Source organism: Scardinius erythrophthalmus (genome assembly GCF_964197995.2).
Source record: "Scardinius erythrophthalmus genome assembly, contig: HAP1_SCAFFOLD_38, whole genome shotgun sequence".
Lineage (NCBI taxonomy): Eukaryota > Metazoa > Chordata > Actinopteri > Cypriniformes > Leuciscidae > Scardinius > Scardinius erythrophthalmus.
Window position 1 is genome coordinate 546,036 of NW_028296546.1, and position 18,479 is coordinate 564,514.

An 18,479-nucleotide genomic window follows, 5' to 3' on the forward strand; every position below is an offset into this window, starting at 1 on the left:
GCTTCACAGTATTAAATTAAAATAATACATCAATGTTTGTTTCTAGTGGAAAACGTCCACGTTTGGTAATGCTGATCAGTAGTATTGTTGATTGATTAATTAAATTAAATATCCCCAAATATCCCCAACTGAGCAAGCCAAAGGCAACAGTGGCAAGGAACCGAAAAACTCCATCAGGTGACCTAATGGAGAAAAAAAAACCTTGGGAGAACCCAGGCTCAGTCGGGGGGCAGTTCTCCTCTGGCGTTTATAAACTAGAGGTCGGATTTAACTGTAAGATTAAAAGTATTATATGAATGCCTGGCTGAAGAGATGCGTCTTTAATCTAGTTTTAAACTGTGAGAGCGAGTCTGAGCAACGAACAGTATCAGGAAGACTATTCCAGAGTTTTGGAGCTTAATGTGAAAATGCTCTCCCTCTTTTGGTGGCCCTCTGTGGCCGTAACCGAGGCGTCAGGAGAAACCGAGAGTTCAGAGGAGAATGTCGCCGCCTCAGGAGAAACAGGTGAGGTTGTGTGCAGCATAAACACAGAAAATGGCTGCCTCCATCACAGGAAGCACAGAAGAAATGGGAACAACCTCTGGGGCAGACAGTGATGAGACCAGTAGGCTTGAGAGAGGTGAGCTGGTCTAGGGATGCCGGCTGCACGCGCCGAAGTCAGCTGTTTGTCCTCCAAGCTGGATGCCAGTCTCACTCGCATAGTGACCACCTTAATGACTTCATGAGCGACGTTCATGACGACCGTGAATTCTGGCGTGGCGTCCATGGTGGCTAAAGACTCTGGCGTAGTAGCCATGACATGATGAGACTCTGGCGGCTATTATGGCTGGGGACACTGGTGTGGTAGCCTCCTCCATGGCACCCACTGTAAAAGCTGAACCGTTTTGTTTTAATGCAATGCCAATGTAATATTTCAGTGTCCAATTAGGATCATGCATTGTTTTTCACAAAACAAAATTTCACATGAATAGACATGAAAATCTGACCCATAACATGAACATGATCCACCACAAAACAACGACTAGCAAAGCACAAAAGAAACACAAGGGCTATATACAGTGAGGAAAATAAGTATTTGAACACCCTGCTATTTTGCAAGTTCTCCCACTTAGAAATCATGGAGGGGTCTGAAATTGTCATCGTAGGTGCATGTCCACTGTGAGAGACATAATCTAAAAAAAAAAATCCAGAAATCACAATGTATGATTTTTTAACTATTTATTTGTATGATACAGCTGCAAATAAGTATTTGAACACCTGAGAAAATCAATGTTAATATGTGGTACAGTAGCCTTTGCAATTACAGAGGTCAAACGTTTCCTGTGGTTTTTCACCAGGTTTGCACACACTGCAGGAGGGATTTTGGCCCACTCCTCCACACAGATCTTCTCTAGATCAGTCAGGTTTCTGGACTGTCGCTGAGAAACATGGAGTTTGAGCTCCCTCCAAGTCAAGTCAAGTCAAGTCATCTTCATTTATATAGCCTAGCGCTTTTAACAATGTAGATTGTTTCAAAGCAGCTTTACAGAGATAAGCGTATAATTTAAGGTAACAGAGATTGTCTTGGCTTTATAGCAGAGTTAAGTTATTTTCCATCTAAAGTTAGTATTGAATGATTTGCTTCCGTCGCAACGATCATTTGTTATTAAATTAGGGGCCGCTAAGATGACACCATTCCCTCTACACAGACTTTAAACGCGAACCTGTGAGAAACGCTGATGGTGTTCACATGCGCATTTAGAATGGGTTCTATAGTTATGTGCGTTAGAATATACGCAGGTTTGGAATTCCCTACAAGCCAAGCCTAAACAAAGTACTTGTCTTTCCTTATAAATTTTGATAAAGAATTTTATTTTATTTTGTTGCTTTGGGGTAGGAACGCGAATCTCAATCTTTGGAGAACCTCCAAAGATTCTCTATTGGGTTTAGGTCTGTAGACTGGCTAGGCCACGCCAGAACCTTGATATGCTTCTTACAGAGCCACTCCTTGGTTATCCTGGCTGTGTGCTTCGGGTCATTTTCATGTTGGAAGACCCAGCCTCGACCCATCTTCAATGCTCTAACTGAGGGAAGGAGGTTGTTCCCCAAAATCTCGCAATACATGGCCCCGGTCATCCTCTCCTTAATACAGTGCAGTCGCCCTGTCCCATGTGCAGAAAAAACACCCCCAAAACATGATGCTACCACCCCCGTGCTTCACAGTAGTGATGGTGTTCTTGGGATGGTACTCATCATTCTTCTTCCTCCAAACACGTTTAGTGGAATTATGACCAAAAAGTTCTATTTTGGTCTCATCTAACCACATGACTTTCTCCCATGACTCCTCTGGATCATCCAAATGGTCATTGGCAAACTTAAGACGGGCCTTGACATGTGCTGGTTTAAGCAGGGGAACCTTCCGTGCCATGCATGATTTCAAACCATGACGTCTTAGTGTATTACCAACAGTAACCTTGGAAACGGTGGTCCCAGCTCTTTTCAGGTCATTGACCAGCTCCTCCCGTGTAGTTCTGGGCTGATTTCTCACCTTTCTTAGGATCATTGAGACCCCACGAGGTGAGATCTTGCATGGAGCCCCAGTCCGAAGAAGATTGACAGTCATGTTTAGCTTCTTCCATTTTCTAATGATTGCTCCAAAAGTGGACCTTTTTTCACCAAGCTGCTTGGCAATTTCCCCGTAGCCCTTTCCAGCCTTGTGGAGGTGTACAATTTTGTCTCTAGTGTCTTTGGACAGCTCTTTGGTCTTGGCCATAGTAGTTGGATTCTTACTGATTGTATGGGGTGGACAGGTGTCTTTATGCAGCTAACGACCTCAAACAGGTGCATCTAATTTAGGATAATAAATGGAGTGGAGGTGGACATTTTAAAGGCAGACTAACAGGTCTTTGAGGGTCAGAATTCTAGCTGATAGACAGGTGTTCAAATACTTATTTGCAGCTGTATCATACAAATAAATAGTCAAAAAATCATATATTGTGATTTCTGGATATTTTTTTTTAGATTATGTCTCTCACTGTGGACATGCACCTACGATGACAATTTCAGACCCCTCCATGATTTCCAAGTGGGAGAACTTGCAAAATAGCAGGGTGTTCAAATACTTATTTTCCTCACTGTATAGACAGGGCCAAACAGGCTTACCAATAATGAATGTTTAACTGTCCACAAACTTCATGTAGGCCTGTGTTGAAAATGTTTAGCCAATTTATGGAGCCCCACGCAATGCACGCATGACATGCAGGGAAAAAAAGATATCAACTCACAAGCATGTTTTATTAATCATTCGCTTTACTTGAAACATGAGGACGTTTTATTAGGGTAATTCGCCCCTGTGTTTTAATTCCATTGTTGTAGTTAAATTGTGGCTACCTTTTAGCCTACTTAATTTGTTTCCTCGTTTTTCAAATCATATGAATGAATGAATAATAGGTGACAATGTTCACATGTTTTAACTAATAGGCTACAAAGGAACGATTAATAAAAAGTGATCAACAGTTTCCTAATTCATTTACAAAGGAACGATTTAATAAAAAGTGATAAATTTCTTAATTCATGGACACTTTATTGTTCTGCATGTTATGCGCAAAGCTCTGTGTTGTACGGGAATACATTTTTCATTGTGCATGTGTGACCTGTTGAAATACATCAGTGAATTATTAAATGTGGTTTCAAATGTTTTTTTTTTTAAAATAATTTGGTCACAAAATTGATAAAGTAAATACATGTTACATGTAAATCCACATGTTAGGCTAAAAATAGAATAGAACAATAGGCTATATCACTGTTTACATTCAGACCCACCTAAAAATCCACCTTTTCTGTCATTTTATTTAATTTATGGCACAATGCACACCTCATGTAATAATCTAAAATAGGCTAGTGAAATGTAAGCTCACTTCATGCACTGCTGCCTGTCACTGTAATATTTCACTGTAACAGTAGTCCAATAGCTGGAACATTAAGCACTTATGATAAATAATTAGCCAAGAAAGATCAAATGTTATGTTATAGTGACCCTGAATATAAGATGACCCCCCCCCCCCTTTTTTTTTCCAAGATGAACCTTTTAGAAAAAGGCTTTTTGAAGATCAAATCTTGTCTTTTAAAGAAAATACTTTATTTGAAAATACTATATATATATATATATATATATATATATATATATATATATATATATATATATATATATATATATATAAATATAAAATGTATTTAAAGTAAATACTGGTAAAATGTACCAACAACAATCACATTCAGAAATAAACACTTTATGGCATAGATACCATAAAAATAACCTGAAGTTCTCATTACCAGTAGATTTCACTATGACTGATTTTTTGATCAGCATTACCTGATTATCTGATCTATGGAGGGATGTGAATGTTTTTTCCTTAGGACAATAACATAGCGCTGAAAAGACAGCAGTTTCTCCATGTCGGAGGGCAAGCGCTAATCATCTATTACGCTGCTCACAATGGCCGCTTCGAGGATGTTGACAGGTTAGTGTGTCAGAAAGTAGCCGAAATAAGAAATGATGGGCCTGTGGTGGATAAGTTCAGCTCTTTGGCGATATCCAGTGCCTTCAGTTGAATGACGGCTCTGGTTCTGGGCAGCCCCTCATTTATTTTTTCGGCTACGTAATGACACGCTTGCCTGTCAGTTTCTTCAAAGCGGCCACTTTTACAGCGATAAGCTTTTCTTTGACTGTTAGCATTTTTAAGACATTTTTAAGCATTACACTGACACACTTTATTTCTTGGTGTTTAATGAGAGTTTTTGGATGACTTTGCTGCGTTTCTCAGTCCTGGACGGAACACTTGTTTTAATCGTATTTGTGTGACTGTGACGTGTGACTGGGTTGTTTTTAATACCACAGCGGCAGTAATAGGCATTTTGGTTGACTACCTTCTGTACATGAACTCATAGCTACACCATCAGTAAACTGAGAGCTAAGCCAGAATTTTTTTCTCTTTCTGTCTCCAGATCTGCACTCCAGTCCAGCGAATGTTCCCTCTGTTCCTGGAATGGGGATGAATTCAAGTCAACCACAGAGCTCATCAAACTGAGGGATTCTGGCTGCAGGTTCATGGCCAAACAAGAAGGTGCCTATCAGCATTAATCATTGCATTCCAGTAACCGAGTTTTCATTCATTACACATTATACATGATGCTGTCATGTTTTTGTCTCAGTGGAACACAATATGCGAATTACAATGAATAACGATATAGGGGAGGGTTCTTCAACTCTAATCCTGTAGGGCCAGAGTTTGACTCTAACCTTAAACAAGCTAAGGCCAGGGCTTAATTTTCAGCGGCCTGATCAGGCCAGTACTGGGCATCACAAAAATGTATAATTTGCAGATGTTTTTAACTTAAGTCTTGCCAATTTAAACATTTAATCAATTTTAAAACATTTAAGCGCGAGAACATGTGAAAGAGAACTTCATTCGGTACTTGTGTGTTCTCTGAGGGATAGTTTTGTGCTTCTCAGACAGTGAGCGAGTACCTTTTACGTAGGGATGCAACGATACCATTTTTTCAGAATCGATCCGATCCGATACCAAAAATTCTGAGTATCGGCCGATACCGATCCATACCGATACCAGCGCAGTTTTTTAAGTAGAATTTCTATAACTCTGTGTTGAACTGATAATAAGAACTGAAAAAAGAAAAACAACAAAAAAATATATGATCATAATCTGACAAATGCTTTTATAAACTAGGTTAGTGGATAATTCACCAGTAAAATTTAGTCTAGAAAAATCACGAGTGCACAATAATTGTATAAAATCTGAACATTTTGTGAAAAAAAAAAAAAAGTTTAGTGGGGAACAAATTAGAGACAATAAGTGTAACACTAAATCTGGTAAAACTTTACACATTGCTCTTTGTATTGTTGTAAAATACATTTATGAAAAAATAGCAATTACTTTATATATATATTGCCTACTATAAAATTGAGACATTTTTTTAATGTATAGCACAGCTGTTTAATGAGGTAGCAAAATATGATAGATAGGAATAGTACAGAACAAGAACGGCTATTAATAATATTTCATTTCGTCACTGTATTATGATATGAAAGGGCGGCACAAAGCGCTTATGCGCATCCCGAGCGCAGAATGCTTGAAGCAACATGAGTCACAGCGCGCAGCGCGTCGAGTCCGCATTGAAAAGTTTAAAGCACAAAGAAAATACATATTGATGCGTAGTGTATTATACAGTATCTATCTATGCAATAGTCTATTCAGCATTTTCTTTTAACAGTTTTAAATTTCAGTAACTGTGCGCGTGAAGAACAAATAGTGCTCTGACTTTACTGCAGTGTTGTGATCTAACAGACACCCGGTACAAAGTAACATGGATTAAGGTACAGCAATAAAGTCCAGCAAGATAAAGTTGTTTTATGCAAAACCATAGACCTTTATCTACAGATCAAGTATAATAATAGTAACATTGAATCATCTTGGAGAGAGTTTCATTGTGTTAACTGTCGTAACCGAACGCGACGCGCTGTTTGAATGCTGAATGAAGAATGATTGACAGACGCAGCTGAGGGAAACGTTTACGTGAGCTTGAATTTAACGACTTAAATATTAATTTATATCTCACATTATACTATATAATGGCTTCAGAACACTTATAATATTGTGCAAGCAAACTTATGGTGCTTTATAATGTTTGTGTGCCTTTTGTGGGGCTTAACAATAACACTGAATAGTATACGCACAATATCGGATTTGGATCGGCCTTGTCTGACCGATACCCGATCCGCCAAAAATGGCAGTATCGGAGCCGATACCGATACTGAGTATCGGATCGGTGCATCCCTACTTTTACGTGGCTTATTGTGCTTAAATGATCAAATACACACAAAAGGAGATATGGAGTCTGGGGAGTGGGGATGGTATTCCAGTTCAAACTGGTTATATTTTTGTTTTTAAGCAAATGAAAAGGATTTCTATCATTCAATTACTCAATAGCCTAGAAAAGCGAAAATAAAATAAAAAATATAGCTGCAAGCAGCGATATGGGGCCAAGCCCCGAAGGCATTGCAAACACAGCAAATACATCAAGCAAAAAGTACAGCAAAAAGTACTGTAAGCACAGCAGCTAAGTAAGCACAACAGCACAGCAAGCATTTAAGCACATATGAGAACAAACACAGTGAGAGTCGACTTCAGAAAGTTATTTCTCGGGAACGGTAGCAAATGTCAAAAATCTGTTCAGTAATTTCTGTGTGGCTCGGTCCAAAGATCATCTGAGCCAATTTCCGTAAGAATTGGGCAAAATTTAAATAAGTAGTGAAAAAACTGAATACTGTACTTTTCAAAATGGCCACTATTGTTATGGGCAGAGTCTTGATGTAAGATGTTGAATGTGATCAGCATGAAGAGAGGAATCAGGTGTACTAAGTTTCATTTTTCTAGATCAAATGGTTTAAAAGTTATAACCATTAGAAAAGTTAATTTTTGAACTGGTGGTGGCGCTATAGAGTTGGTCCTAGAGACCCATAAGTTGGTCAAATTACTTTTTATTAGCATCACTACAAGTGTGCCAAATTTCATCATTTACTCATATTCCATTGATAGGGCTGCCATAGACACCCCATACGGAATAATAATAGTAATAATAATATTGTTGATGATGAAGAAAACTAACAATTACAATAAGGGCTCAAATCCCTGAAGCGGCAGCAACAGCAGTGCAGAGCCAGAAGAACAGAAACAGCAGAAATTGAAAGACAACATTACACACAATTTTATAAAGTTCACCCAGACGGGATTCGAACCCGTGTGCAACTATAATTCGAACTGGGTCTAGTAATTAGTTAATTAGCACATGCGTATTACGAGTTCAGTCTATAGGTATGCGCGTTTGAATATGTGCGCAGGCGTGTAGTCCTTCCCTACAAAGCAACCCTCAACAAACTACTTGTCTGGCCTTAAAATTTATAATACAGAATTTCTATCGCTTCCGCATAGCCACGCAAACCGTAATCATCCCGACAATGCTATATCTGTACAGAGGTAAAGGGAAGGAGGCCTTCACCGGGGAGAGACTAGTTGACACTTCAGGACTATGTTGTCATCGCGTCCAGGCGCAGGTCCTTCATCAGATCTGGATATGCCCTGGATCTGGCGGACTGCGGTAAATCTCGGGTTAAACAGAGAGACTAATATTAGCGTAGACACCATTCTTCTTATGATGTAACGAGTACATCAAGATTTATGGGAAGTGTTCCCGGTTCCGGCTGACCTAATCTATGCAGCCTAACATTGAATTATAGAAGTCTATAATGTGTTATGTGTATGCTAGGTCAAAGAGATGTGTTTTTAGTCTAGCTTTGAACTGACAGAGTGTATCTGCTTCCCAGACAATGTTAGGAAGACTGTTCCAAAGTTTTGGTGCTAAATAGGAAAAGGATCTACAGCCAGCAGTCGATTTTGATATTCTAAAGGCCCGTTCACACCAAGGACGATAACTATAAAGATAACGATAAAGATATAATTCTAAAAATCGTTCTCCATATTAAAGAATAACAGAGTTCACACCACAACTATAACGATAAAGATATGAGGAACGATATCGTTGGGATCACTTTCAGAACGATTTTTTCCAGCTGTCGAACGATAAAACACTGACAGCCAATCAGAATCCATTCTAATTTAAAGGTCTCGCGCATTTAAAATGGATCTGGATCATCCGAGCACGCGCGTGCTTAGAATAAAAAGTCCGTTATCGGTCGCTGGTGTGGACACATAAATAGTTATCTTTATCGTTATCTTTATAGTTATCGTGCTTGGTGTGAACGGGCCTTAAGTATTATTAACTGGCCGGAATTTTGAGATCGCAATAGACATGGACTATAATGCATTAAGAGCTCACTCATGTACTGCGGCGCTAAACCATTTAGTGCTTTGTAAGTAATCAGCAATATTTTAAAATACATCCTGGTTCTGGTAAGAACTCGATCATTAACTAATCAATTGTAAATGACTTATAACTGAATATACAAAACATACATACAATAATTAACATCACTTATTAATCATTTATGAAACGCATGGTCATGTTTCGTAAATAATTAGTGAATCATTTACTAATCACTTGTAAATGACTTGTAACGGAATTTACAAAACATTGTTAGTATATCACTTGCTAATCATTTATGAATGTTTTGTAAATGATTAGTTCATCATTAACTAACCACTTATAAATGACTTACAACTGAACATTATTATAAAGTGTTACCCATAATGCAATGCGATTATGATTTCAAAGAATAGGGTGAATTCAGGTTGATTGGGACACTTTTCCTCAGTCATTTCAATAGCGAAAACTGTCCCAAATTGTTTGATTTAGTAAATTATCCGATGCACATAATACTCAAATATTGCCTATATCTCAAACTGGCTGACAAAGTACAAAATTGCTACAAATGTATCATCAGTGCAAGAACAAAATGTATGCAACTTAAATTAAATACTCAGAGTCAAAAATGCAGGTTAAACTCACAGCTCCTGCAGTGACGTAGCGCGCAGCATTTACTTCGAACAGAACTGCTCTGAGATGCAAATGTTTGCGTGAAAACAGTGTGTTTTGCTTGGAATCCTGCCGCAACCAGCCTTTGGTCCGAGGGCATGCACCTCCGGAAGAATTTTTTATAAAATAACCTCTTAAACCATGACTTCTGGCAAGTTTTGTGGATAGAAATGGACATTTTGAGACATACAAACTGACATACCATCAACGGATTCAAGTCATGATTATTGCAGCACGTACCTTGAACTGGTCACAAACAGAAACCTTCATTTTATAATTTTATACAGGATAATTCATGTTTTTCTTTAGTGTTATTTTCCAGCTATAAGGTAGAAATTGATAGGGTAAAAATGAAATGGCACAACCCAGAAAATGATTATTTACAATTTATTGAAAATTTTATCTTAATGGCAAGTCAATTTTATCTTAATGGCTTTATCTCACCCAATCTGTGAGCACTTTTCATAGAAGATCTCTAAGGATACTCTACTCTTTCTACTTCGTGATAAGAGAATGTAGCCTACAGTATGTTTAATGCCTTAAACATAGAAAAGGTCTGTTTGTGATTAGCCTATTTATAACTACCTAATAGTGTTGTCACGGCACCAAAATTTCTGTATTTGGTACCAATACCAGTGAAAATCCATGGTTTTTGGTACTAATTTCGCAGTTCGTACCGCTTTCTCCTTTCCACAAGCGCTTGCGCTCTCGCTTCCGCTTCCATGGCGTCTGTCGTTGCTATGCAATCATGAACAGAGGCGCGCCTGGAAAAACGAGCGCGCCACGTCGCTTCTATTATGAGCGCACTTGCCGCGCGCCTACATTTGAAATAACGAATTTGCACGCGTGAACAGCCTCTTATGGCAACGTGACAATAGCCTAATCGAAAATATTTCCATATGTGGCTCTTTCCTCCTTTCTTGTCAACAAGTGGATTCAGAGCCACCGCATTAGCAGCGCCGCCGGTCGCCGTGTCTGTGTTTTTAGATGTAAGTGAATGCGCTGCGCCGCTGCTGAATACATTGTAGGGGAAACACTGAAGAGTCTTGTCTTTCCTTGCCATTAATGATTGGATAACACGCATACGTCTCCTTTGATAAATAATAATGGCCAGTGCGGTGGCTGAGATATACATAAACCTACCAACGTCCGTTGCTATGATTTTTGGAATGACTTATCGCAAGAGGAAAAGTTTTAGTTGCATAACTATTGCATTTCGCAATAGTTTTTTGTCGACATTTAAAAAAAATCGCAAAAGTTTTGCGCAAATCTGTAATGGAAGCACGCCTATTGATCTCCTTTATGCGTTTTAAGTCTTCGACGTAGACTGTTTTAATCTTTGGTTTGCATAACTTGGTTGACTCGTGTGAAATATCCACTCCTGTATGTCTTTTCAGACGATCTCTTGTCAGTTGACGGACTGTAAAGCTGCATTATATAACAACAGATGGCGGTAATGAACAAATTTAGTTTTGTGATCTAGTAAGAAAACGACACTGCGCTGCTTCACTGCATTATAGGCTTGTGACTCATCAGAATGCAAAACGGAATGTAGCTCTTGGTCGCGTTTCACTGCTACTTGCTGGAAAAGTAGTTAGCTACTGGAAAAGCTACACTGTTTTAAAAGTAACTGAGCTACTGAAAAAGGTAGTTAAGCTAGTAGTGTCGCTACTTGTAGCTAGCTACTCCCCAACACTGGTGACAGGTGCCGTTGACTTTTTTCTTAAAACAACACAGGGTTCACAATAGGGTTGTGCCGATAGACGATACTATCGTCTATCGACGATAGTCAGCCATATGGACGATAGCTAATAAAAATGACGATAATACGGCTTAATACGGTTGTTGTTTTTTAAAAATTACAATTCAGTGGCCCCTGCATAGTTTCACACTGTCATCGTCGCGTAACCTTCACCCACCAGACACGAGAGGAATATATTAAAAAAATCATACATAAATTGATCAGTGTTAATATACAAAATTATGTAATAATATAATTTTTTTGTTATTGTATAGTTATGTTATTTTTGTTGTTGTTTACACTTTATGCAACTAAAACAAAACGGAAATAATGCAGTTTTGCCGTTTTTTTTAACATGGCTAAAATAACAGCTGTACAAGAATGATGTCTCTTTATAACAAGCAGGCTTGCTTGACATAATTTGTGAATGAAGGAAATTTAGTTTTAAAGTCGCTTGTAATACGTTTCCAAAGAGGAGTGATTCTCTTTTAAAAATCGTCATATTCCTTGCAAGCCGCAAATGTATGATGCGTGCGTATTCAGAATAAATGCACAATAATCAGTCGGCTATGAAAATGAAAAGCAGGTTTATTTCAAAGCAAACTCCAACTTGTTTAACATATTTAACATAGAGTGTTTATCTTGTCGCTAATAGCCAAACACGTTTCAATAAACAAAAAGCAAAAAAAAAAATGAAAAAAAGCCGCAAATGTATGATGCGTATTCAGAATAAAATGCACAATAATCAGTCGGCTATGAAAATGAAAAGCAGGTTTATTTCAAACTCCAACTTGTTTAACATATTTAACATAAAAGAGTGTTTATCTTGTCGCTAATAGCCAAACACGTTTCAATAAACAAAAAGCAAAAAAAAAAAACTTAAATGACCAAGAACTAAAATAATGCAATCTTAGTTACTTACATTGCTTACAGATTTAAAACAATATGACTGTTTACGATGCAAGAGTAATGCTTCCGTCTACAGATTTTTTGCCAAAAAAACAAGCTGGTTAACTTTTTCTGGTTTGAGTAGGCTGCGAAGGGGAGTAATTATGTTGCCGGCTGCGCTAAACACACGCTCTGAAGGGGTGCTAGTTGCAGTAACACACGTATTTTTTTGCCAGGTTTGCCATTAAAGGAAAACGGCATCTATTTTCTTTCCACCAGTCCAGTGGCTTGTCATCACCATCAATTACTTCCTCTTGTAAGTAAGACGTGATTTCAGATTTTGCTCACTGGTCTACAGGTATGGATGTGGACATAGACGGTTTTGCTCTGCCAAGAAGACGACCCAGTGTTTTGATCCTCTTAGCCGGCTGTTTCTCACCTGATGACGTACCTGCCGCATCTTTTTCTTCTTCCTCCTCCACTCTGATGGGTACAGGTGGCATATTTTTTTCATTCCAGTATGCCACCATCTCAACCTCAAGCTCTGATTTGATCACATCAAGTTGTGCGGCATCGATGTGTTCGCCCTTATAGCGTGGGTCAAGGAGGGTAGCTTTGCGCATAAGTTGGAGGGTACTGTCGTCATATTTCGAGTCGAGTTTCTCCAAAATCCTCCGTTTAATTCCTGCTGTCATCTCCACATCAGTCTCCTCCTCCTTCAGGATATCCTTTGTTAGCTGCAGCACGGGCAGCAGAGATGAGACTGGCACGTAATTTTCAGCTGATAATATATCAGTAAATTCTGCGACAGGCTTCAACCCATCCCTGACAGCCTCTAGTACAGCAATGTCCTGCCAGGTCACGTTTGGGAGTGTTCGACGGCTCTTGTCATCAGCAAAAACCCTTTTGATGGCAGGAAGCTGTTCCAGAATTTTTACTACCATGGCATATGTTGATCCCCAACGAGTTGTACAATCCTACAATAACAACATATTAAATGACAATTATGCATCGATCGTTAATGTTGTGATCATTTATTATAATTAAATCATATTATATTTGATTTACAAGTATTATTTCTAGTCTGACAAAAATGTCATTTTTCTTATTTTTCACTAAGATGGTTGTGCCACAAGATAAATATTAAGCAAATAAAATATAATAATTTATGTACCGTTATCAGCATATGTTGAGGTAAATTTAGCTGTTCCTGCGCTTTGCGGAGCTCTCGACGCCTCTTCAAGCTGTGAGAAAATGCCGTGTTAATATTGCGACAGATTCCAAGAGCTCGATCAGTTTTTGTTTTCTCCTTCTGTAGTGAATAATTCACTGCCACATTTAAGTTATGGCCAAAACAGTTCAGCCATGGCCATCCGAGCCCTCGTATGGCCGCAACAATATTGGCCCTGTTGTCGGTTGTAATGCATGAAATTTTACTCCGTTCTATGTCCCAGTCTTGCATGGCATCTGACAGCGCCTCTGCCAGTACCCCTGCAGTGTGATTCTCCGGAATAAATGTTGTTTCCAGGCATTTTGCTTCTAGCTTCCAATCCTCCGAAATGTAATGGACAGTCACAGACATATAAGGGGTCATGTTTATGCTTGACCACATGTCTGTGGTCAAAGCAACAAAGTTAGCAGCTTTCAGATCTTTAGCAATGATGTCCCTAGTTTCATTGTACAAGTTTGGGATAGCTGTTTCGGTGAAGTACTTGCGCCCTGGCAGCTCGTACTGTTTATCAAAGGTTTGGAGCAGGTCTTTAAAGCTTGCTTTCTCGACTGTATGATAGGAGACCATTTCCTTCGCAATGTACTTCGATACAGCTGCAGTGCACTGAGCCCACCTTTCACTGTTTCTTTTATACTTTGTGCTTTTTGCAAAAGTTCCGATGATTGATGGCTGACTTCGATCTTTGCTAATCGTGCCTTCTCTTGGCGCTAGTTTAGCAGCCTCAGCAGGGTGGTGGCCACGCAAATGTACATACATGTTTGTGGTTTGTGATTCTTTTACCGGCACAACCTTCGAGCAAAGTTTGCAAACTGCCTGTGTGACATCAGCGGGCTCACCTTTTTCATCTGGTGTAAACCCGAAATATTGCCAAATAGGCGATGTCGCATCTTTCTTTCCCACCAACTCCATCCTCCTTGTCAGAATGATAGACGGTCCTCATTTCCCATGTGTCATTCCGCGTGACGCGTGATAATGAATAATTATGTTAATATTTAAATAAAAGTGTAAATAAGTAGACTAATAAATAAATTATCTTATAAATAAGCAAACAAATACATAAATAATAAAAAAATTGCCCCTCCCCCTGATACTATCGTGTATCGGCGATCTTACAGGCTGACGATATGACAATGGGCATTATCGCGCAACCCTAGTTCACAACCTGTCTAAATATGTTCACCTGGGTCCATTTATGTAGACCATAAAGAGTATAAACTATAAAATCTCATATTGGTAAGATGATCTCAACATTTGAACAGCTTAAGGGTTTTTTTTTTCCTTAACAACAACAACAACAAAAAAAACACATTTGTATCATTAGATATTAGGGCTGCCCTGACTAAAGATTTTTTTAGTCGACTAGTAGTCGTTCATTTAACCCTCTGGGGTCTGAGCTGTTTTCTGGGCCCTGGAGGTGTTCTGACATGCTCTGACATTTGTGCTTATTTCTGTTACTTGTGACATTTTCAAGTCTGATTACACTTTATTCAGCACAAACTCTGCTACAATAATATATCAGCAGCATGTATGTAAAAGTTTGTAGTTTTGAGATAATGACATTTATGCGTGGTTTGTGAAAATACAAAAAAAAAATTGTCACTGAAATAAGGCCATGAAACTCATACTGATTATTTCTTCACAAGACTTTTGAAAATCGTATCACGTAGCCTAGAATATTTGCTCCAAAACTATGTAAAAATCATCCTGACAACTCATTCAGATAAGACAATATATTGATTTTAGATTTGTAAGACGTGTTTTTTGTAAGAAAGCTTTATGCGAAGAGGCGTGATCACATCATTAATATGTAAGCCTTTCACACCTGAGAAAGACAAAGAGCCTCCCCTAACGGCCCTATTAGGAGCTATCAGGCCCTATCATTCTGAGCAACCTTGCACAAAGAATGAGGAGATTTAAAAAAGACAACCTTGCACAAAGAATGAGGAGATTTAAAAAAGAATGGCTTTTTGATTGTTTGGATTTATTTACAACACCGCATAATCCAAATATACACAACAAATGACAAAAAAGCACATTATTTAACACACTGAACTAAAGACAGAGACTTAACCAGACTTCTACACCTTTGTGCCATTCCTGAAACATAGTACATACCTTTCATTTCCAAGGTGTTTGATTTTTCACTTTACCATGCTCATGTACAGATACTTATGTGAATGTTGAAGTCAGCAGGACTCCTCAGTGGAGCATCTGATCCCTGAAAAAAAACAAAATGCTGTGAACATACTGATATCAAGAGAAACTAGGGCTGCATGATTTGGGGAATACATTTTAGATTTTTCAGGTTAAAATTGCTTTTTAAAATGTACCACACACACACACACACACACACACACACACACACACACACACACACACACACACACACACACACACACACACACACACACACACACACACACACACATATATACAGTGAGGAAAATAAGTATTTGAACACCCTGCTATTTTGCAAGTTCTCCCACTTGGAAATCATGGAGGGGTCTGAAATTGTCATCGTAGGTGCATGTCCACTGTGAGAGACATAATCTAAAAAAAAATCCAGAAATCACAATATATGATTTTTTAACTATTTATTTGTATGATACAGCTGCAAATAAGTATTTGAAGAATTCTGACCCTCAAAGACCTGTTAGTCTGCCTTTAAAATGTCCACCTCCACTCCATTTATTATCCTAAATTAGATGCACCTGTTTGAGGTCGTTAGCTGCATAAAGACACCTGTCCACCCCATACAATCAGTAAGAATCCAACTACTAACATGGCCAAGACCAAAGAGCTGTCCAAAGACACTAGAGACAAAATTGTTTCCATCATTGATAATAACTGAGTATCAAATCATCATATTAGAATGATTTCTGAAGGATCATAAGACACCAAAGACTGGAGTACTTGCTGATGAAAATTCAGCTTTGCATCACAAAAATAAATTACATTTTAAAATATATTAAAAAAGAGAATCATTATTATAAATTGTAATAATATTTCCTATTACTGTTTTTTTTTTTTTTTTTTTTTTTTTTAACTGCAGGCTTGATGAGCATAAGAGACTTCTTTCAAAAACATTAAAAATAGTAATGTTTCCAAACTTTTGACTGGTACTGTATATATAAAACTATTTTTGTCAAAAATAAAGTCATCAACTAAGATGTTAGCTGTTCCAATGTTGGCAATATTCAAACTAATGAATACATATGATAAAATGTAGGCCTATAATCATTTTTTTTTACAAAGAAAGAGTACACTTGAAATATTGTTGAAATTGTAATTATTGTTGTAATTGTAACCTTTTTAATAAAATAGCAAAACATATTTACAAGATAGATGTAAGCAAAATCTTAAATGGTCAATATAAGTCTTCTTCTAAATATATCTTTTGTCCTTGCATTCATTCTTGGCTCAGTCAGTGTCACACCTGAATGAATGGCTCATTATGCAGAGTGGGTGGGACATTGTATTCTCAGGTGTAAACTACTCCTCCTTCACGCCCCCCTCGCATATTGGCTTTCCAAGCAAAACCTGTTATACACAATTTAAATCAATGTATTGTTTTATGTGAACGATAAAGCAAGACTATTTTCACATAATTTTGAAGCCAGAACTCGAAGCGACAACATCCATTAGTCAAAAGTCTTGTGGACACATATTTAGTATGAGTTTTGTGGTCTTATTTCAGCAACTTTCATTTTTATTTTTTCCAATAACCACGCATAAACATTATTCTCTTAAAAATACAAACATCTACATACATGATGCTCACATATTATGGTAGCCCTGTTTGTGCTATATAGAGTAAATTTACACCTTTGCCATTATCATGTTTATAAATAACTGAAAAAAGCACAAATGTCAGGGCATGTCAAAACATCCCAAGGGCCCCAAAAACACCTTAGACCCCAGAGGGTTAAGGAGAGGATGACCGGGGCCATGTATTGCGAGATTTTGGGGAACAACCTCCTTCCCTCAGTTAGAGCATTGAAGATGGGTCGAGGCTGGGTCTTCCAACATGACAATGACCCGAAGCACACAGCCAGGATAACCAAGGAGTGGCTTTGTAAGAAGCATATCAAGGTTCTGGCGTGGCCTAGCCAGTCTCCAGACCTAAACCCAATAGAGAATCTTTGGAGGGAGCTCAAACTCTGTGTTTCTCAGCGACAGCCCAGAAACCTGACTGATCTAGAGAAGATCTGTGTGGAGGAGTGGGCCAAAATCCCTCCTGCAGTGTGTGCAAACCTGGTGAAAAACTACTCTGTAATTACTCTGTAATTGCAAACAAAGGCTACTGTACCAAATATTAACATTGATTTTCTCAGGTGTTCAAATACTTATTTGCAGCTGTATCATACAAATAAATAGTTGAAAAATCATACATTGTGATTTCTGGATTTTGTTTTTTAGATTATGTCTCTCACAGTGGACATGCACCTACGATGACAATTTCAGACCCCTCCATGATTTCTAAGTGGGAGAACTTGCAAAATAGCAGGGTGTTCAAATACTTATTTTCCTCACTGTATATAAAATTAACACCAGGTTTGTTGTGCCTTGTAGGTATAAGCTATGTACTGTGCTGCATAAAATAATAATAACAATAGCCTATAAATCATTAAAAAGGAACACTTCAACACTTCACTGCACTAGAGAAACATATATTGATAATCATATGTTACTTCAATCTCATTTCATAATGTCATAACAAAAATAAACATTTGGAGTAAAAAAAAAAAAAATATGCCGATTGTTTGGCGCATTTTGCTTTCCAAACGCGTGCAGATAACATTTACTGAAGCGATCAAGCCGCTCAAAACTATTAAACTAATTATTGTTATACATTTATGTTTCAGCAGATGTCCATAAACACAGTATTTAACAGTAAACACGGTTCTAAACATTATAATATTCACCATAGTATACACTCATACTAGCCTACTTTTATCATGCTGTGTTTTATTATAGAATATAAAAACATCCTTGTGTCGGACATGTATTGCCTACCAGTCTAGTTCACATTTCAACATGTCTATTTATAGATACATATACATGTACGATATT

General features: G+C 38.0%; 1 protein-coding gene across 8 annotated transcripts in view; it reads left to right on the top strand.

Annotated features, from left to right (window-relative positions):
• LOC308686205 (centrosomal protein of 95 kDa-like) overlaps positions 1-18,479 on the top strand; it is a 293,169-nt gene that overhangs the window by 83,159 nt on the left and 191,531 nt on the right. For 5 of the 8 annotated variants that reach the window (XM_081394565.1, XM_081394567.1, XM_081394568.1 and 2 more), the window contains one exon: positions 4,984-5,102. The exons of the other annotated variants lie outside the window; for them this stretch is intronic. In XM_081394565.1, the coding sequence (XP_081250691.1) occupies positions 4,984-5,102 (119 nt within the window). The remainder of the gene's footprint in view (positions 1-4,983; positions 5,103-18,479) is intronic. 8 annotated transcript variants of the gene reach the window in all.